A 5,374-nucleotide genomic window follows, 5' to 3' on the forward strand; every position below is an offset into this window, starting at 1 on the left:
TTCTTGCAGCAGTAGTAGCAGCAGTATTCTTGCAGCAGTAGCAGCAGCAGTATTCTTGCAGCAGTAGCAGCAGCAGTATTCTTGCAGCAGTAGTAGCAGCAGTATTCTTGCAGCAGCAGTAGCAGCAGCAGTATTCCTGCAGCAGTAGTAGCAGCAGTATTCTTGCAGCAGCAGTAGTAGCAGCAGTGTTCTTGCAGCAGTAGCAGCAGCAGTATTCTTGCAGCAGTAGCAGCAGCAGTATTCCTGCAGCAGTAGTAGCAGCAGTATTCTTGCAGCAGCAGTAGTAGCAGCAGTGTTCTTGCAGCAGTAGCAGCAGCAGTATTCTTGCAGCAGTAGCAGCAGCAGTATTCCTGCAGCAGCACTAACAGTACAGGTGTGTTTGAGCAGGAGTCTTGATGTGACCTCAGCTCCGTCTTTAAGCCTCTGGAGCCAAAACAAACATCTGTGACTCCAACAGGAAGAGAGATGTTACAACACGTCCAGGATCCAGTGACTCAAATCAAACAAACCTCCTGTTCCTCCGTCCGTTCCATCGGCAGCTGATTGGTCTCGTTTGTTAAAGTGTTTCTCTTGTAATTATCCACAATTTGTTCTAATGCGACCGGAGCGACTTAATTATGAGAACCAGAGCTCACTGGCACTACGGCAGGAATAACAACAGCAAAGAAAAACTCTGAAATCACAACAACGTGTGGAGGATTCAGGGGATGATTTCCAGATCCTCTCTGATGGAAACAACCTCACTCAACCTCTGTGTTGAAAGTCCAACATGTAACTGGTGACATGAAGCAGGAAGTAAAAACCTGGAGTTTTACATTCACGTGTTTGGAAAACTGAATTAAACCTGTAAACAAAAGAACTTTCAAGAAAATGACCAAGAAATGAATATTAATGTGGATTATTGAAGCTTGTGATTCATGTAGTTTATATATAGAGTATATATGAATAATAATATATTATTGGGGAAGTGGTTTCAGGCTAGAAGCAGATTTTTGTCAGGAAAAGAAATTAGATAAAATATAATGAAAATATTTTAATGACATTTATGAACTTTAAAATCAAAATGTCCATATTTTAAATAAAATAATGAGAAACCCCAAAATTTGACTTAAAATTTCCAAATTCTTTCAGTCTAATTTGAATCTGTATTTTAAAGTTACTGAATTTCCATAGAAATCTTAAAACAGTGTAGATTTTTACTTTTCAGTATTTCATTATTTTTTTGTAGCGTCTCATAATTTGAACTTTGTCTCTCGCTGCAGGTTTTGTTCTGCGTTAAAAAGCAACACTTTTCACAGAGAGGTTTTATTGTGAAGGCAAAAGGAAGTAACCTGCCCATGTTCAGTGTGATGTTTGATACGTCAGGTGCATAATAAACGTTTGTTTACCCTCCTCCTCCTCAGTCCGTCGTCAGAACATGAAGGTCCGGATCAACGCCACCGGCGACACCATCATCATGAAGTTCGTGCGTCCGAGTCCCGACGTGAAGCTGGAGGGTTACATCCTGGGATACGGCAGCAGCATGTTCTCCAAACAGTTCATCCAGCTCCCGGAGAACGGACAGCCCTACGAGACCGAGATGGGTAAGATGGGCAGGGACGGGTCTCCATGGAAACAAATATAATATATTGATTATCATTTCAGTTCTGATTCATTGTTGAAACAAGTTTGGATCAGTCATCTTTATGTTGTCCTGTCTGGGCTTCCATACTTCTGCTGGTTCACACATATAAAAAGATTCTCTCCTGTGGGACTGAAGGTTTTTGTTTGTGTGTGTGAGACCCCCCACCCCCCCACGTCTAAACCTCGGTACCCGTGGGAAACAGTGAGTTTCTGCAGAAACAGTTTTGGGGAAAACCAGAACATGAGACGAGTCTCTCAGCAGCAGGTGGTTCTGATCCTGTTTCTGAAGCTCAGCCAAGAATTTTTATCCCGTCATGACGCTGTCTCTTATACACATCTGTTCTTTACACATTTCTGTGATAAACGACTGCAACACATTCTTTTTGTCTTGTGGGTGTTTGACTCTCGGTCTTATCGTTAGCAGTGAGAGTCTGATTACTGCCATAATCAGGCTGGAGAGGCTTCACCGTGTGAAGACTTGGCTGCAGTCTGGTGGACAGGTCACCACCATGTGATCTCAGTGCTGTTTGTCTTTGCACACTGTAGCTCGCCTCTTACCCGAACGATGGAGATTTATTTAGTCTTTTTTCAATCTCATCGAACACGAAGAACGCCTGATTTCATCTGTGAGAGTGGAGAGACTTTAGATCTAACTGCTGTCTCTTATACACATCTGTTCTTTACACATTTCTGTGATAAACGACTGCAACACATTCTTTTTGTCTTGTGGGTGTTTGACTCTCGGTCTTATCGTTAGCAGTGAGAGTCTGATTACTGCCATAATCAGGCTGGAGAGACTTCACCGTGTCCTGTTGAAAGTGTGAAGACTTGGCTGCAGTCTGGTGGACAGGTCACCACCATGTGATCTCAGTGCTGTTTGTCTTTGCACACTGTAGCTCGCCTCTTACCCGAACGATGGAGATTTATTTAGTCTTTTTTCAATCTCATCGAACACGAAGAACGCCTGATTTCATCTGTGAGAGTGGAGAGACTTTAGATCTAACTGTGGTAAAAGTGTCAGGACGTGGCTGAAGGTCGTGGTGGTCTCTTTTTCCTGTGTCCTTCTTTACTTTAGCAAAATAAACACCTCCAAGTTCGGCTGCAGTTTGGTGGACGAGTCACCAAAGCTTCTTCAAGTCTGATGAAAGGTGAGAGCGTTGATTAGCATGTGTTAGCTTCGTCGTCTTGCTGATTCCTGATGAAGTTTAAAGACTCCAGTTCTTCAGACTCTGAGTCAAACACCCAGAAGTGTGAAGTCTCAAACATCTACAGGTTATTTTATGATTTTTCTTACTTTTCAATGATGTTAAAAAAGTCAAAGTTTGGCTGAGCTTTGGTGTCAGATCACCAACAGCCCAAATGTCTGCTGTATATTTTATTTTCATACAAACATGGCTTCCCCATCTTCCTGTGTTCAAGTACTGCTGGGAAAAAGTCTTTCATGTTGTTAAACCCAGAAGAAAAATGTCAAACAGATATAAACAGTTAGTCTCAGGAGGAAGTTTGAGCTTTAATTTAATCACCGTTTCCATTTTCCTCGCTCGTCTCTCATCGCTGCTGTTCCTGCCCCGAGGTCACCTGTCAATCAGAGGCTGGGGGCGGGGCTGTGGTGTCAGAGCTGCTCTTAAGCACTTGATGTGGTGTTTACCCTCCTGGTTAAAAGCCTGAGCGGAGGACCATCCGTCAGCAGGAGGAGGACGACGACGACCGCAATGTTGACTCTTTAATTCCCACGCCGCCGGTGGTTTTTGGTTTTTGGTTTTTTCAGCCACAAGAAAGAAACGTGAAACTGCAGAGACGAGAAGCTTCACGCAGGTTCAGGTATGAGCGGCTGAACACCTCGGGGTGACGACCGGCGATGACATCATCATAACATCAGCATCATTTCAGCGAGTCGTGGTCAAGAGGTCGTTTACCCGCGGTACAAACAGAGCAGGATACGTCCATATATGGTGGTGAACACCTGAGGAGTTGAAGCAGCTCTAACGCTCTACGATCCTTCACAATAAAAGCCTCCCTCCCATCACCTATATAAAACTAACTCACATTCATTATGATTGTTTGACATAAAGAGGAAGTGTTAATGAACAGCTGATCTCCGCAGTGAGTCCAGCTTCATTAAACTGGTTCCTGCTTCAGGTTTAATACAAGATTTAATGATAAATAACAACTTCAGCAACGTTACAGTGAAAAGAAAACCTCTGAACTTTACAGCCACGAAAAACACTCAGCTATTAACAGGTGATTGACAGGTGATGGATTAGGTCAGGAGGGGGCGGAGCATGTTTCACTCTCACCCAGGTGAAGGGATAAAGAGGCTGTTGTTGCCACTTTAACCGTCATTCATCACCTGCAGCAGGTAGAGAGGACAGGAATGATGAATGAGTGAGGCCTTTATTGACTGTAAACATGAACAAAGGTCAAAGGTCAAAAACATCGGTTCTACTGCATAGAACCAGAAAAAAAAGAAAGTTGAAGAGGAACAAGAATTCAAGACGTGTTTGAGTTCAAAGGTTATAATCATCACAGAACAAGCAAATAGAACCTGAGGGACGGGGACAGAGGGAGGACATGAGGGACGGAGGGAGGACATGAGGGACAGAGGGAGGACATGAGGGACGGAGGGAGGACGGGGACAGAGGGAGGACATGAGGGACAGAGGGAGGACATGAGGGACGGAGGGAGGACATTAGAGACAGAGGGAGGACATGAGGGACGGAGGGAGGACATGAGGGACAGAGGGAGGACGGGGACAGAGGGAGGACATGAAGGACAGAGGGAGGACATGAGGGACAGAGGGAGGACATGAGGGACGGAGGGAGGACATGATGGACGGAGGGAGGACATGAGAGGGACAGAGGGAGGACATGAGGGACAGAGGGAGGACATGAAGGACAGAGGGAGGACATGAAGGACAGAGGGAGGACATGAAAGACAGGGACAGAGGGAGGACATGAGGGACAGAGGGAGGACATGAGGGACGGGGACAGAGGGAGGACATGAGGGACGGAGGGAGGACATGAGAGACAGAGGGAGGACATGAGGGACGGGGACAGAGGGAGGACATGAGGGACGGAGGGAGGACATGAGAGACGGAGGGAGGACATGAGGGACGGAGGGAGGACATGAGGGACAGGGGGAGGACATGGGAGACAGAGGGAGGACATGAGAGACAGAGGGAGGACATGAGGGACAGAGGGAGGACATGAGAGACAGAGGGAGGACATGAGGGACAGAGGGAGGACATGATGGACAGAGGGAGGACATGAGGGACGGAGGGAGGACATGAGGGACAGAGGGAGGACATGAGAGACAGGGAGGACATGAGAGACAGAGGGAGGACATGAGGGACAGAGGGAGGACATGAGAGACAGAGGGAGGACATGAGAGACAGAGGGAGGACATGAAGGACAGAGGGAGGACATGAGGGACGGAGGGAGGACATGAGGGACGGAGGGAGGACATGAGGGACAGAGGGAGGACAGGGACAGAGGGAGGACATGAAGGACAGAGGGAGGACATGAGGGACGGAGGGAGGACATGAGGGACGGAGGGAGGACATGAAGGACAGAGGGAGGACATGAGAGACAGAGGGAGGACATGAGGGACGGAGGGAGGACGGGGACAGACATTGGACCCGTTTGGATGAAAATCCGATTATTATGAAAGAAGCTGAGAGTGTTTTCACATGTGGATGTTTAAAGTGTCGTGTTGTGTTTCAGTCTCTGTAATCGTTCACATGTGTGCGTCT

At 46.6% G+C, this 5,374-nt stretch overlaps 1 protein-coding gene across 19 annotated transcripts in view; it reads left to right on the forward strand.

Moving 5' to 3' along the window:
* The window catches only part of abi3bpb (ABI family, member 3 (NESH) binding protein b), a 26,867-nt gene that overhangs the window by 7,771 nt on the left and 13,722 nt on the right, over positions 1 to 5,374 (forward strand). For all 19 annotated transcript variants that reach the window (XM_023396472.2, XM_023396473.2, XM_087171123.1 and 16 more), the window contains exon 2: positions 1,404 to 1,583. In XM_023396472.2, the coding sequence (XP_023252240.1) occupies positions 1,404 to 1,583 (180 nt within the window). The remainder of the gene's footprint in view (positions 1 to 1,403; positions 1,584 to 5,374) is intronic.

Source organism: Seriola lalandi, unplaced genomic scaffold, assembly GCF_002814215.2.
Source record: "Seriola lalandi dorsalis isolate HSWRI2012SDOR001 ecotype SW California unplaced genomic scaffold, Sedor1 jcf7180002054977, whole genome shotgun sequence".
NCBI lineage: Eukaryota > Metazoa > Chordata > Actinopteri > Carangiformes > Carangidae > Seriola > Seriola lalandi.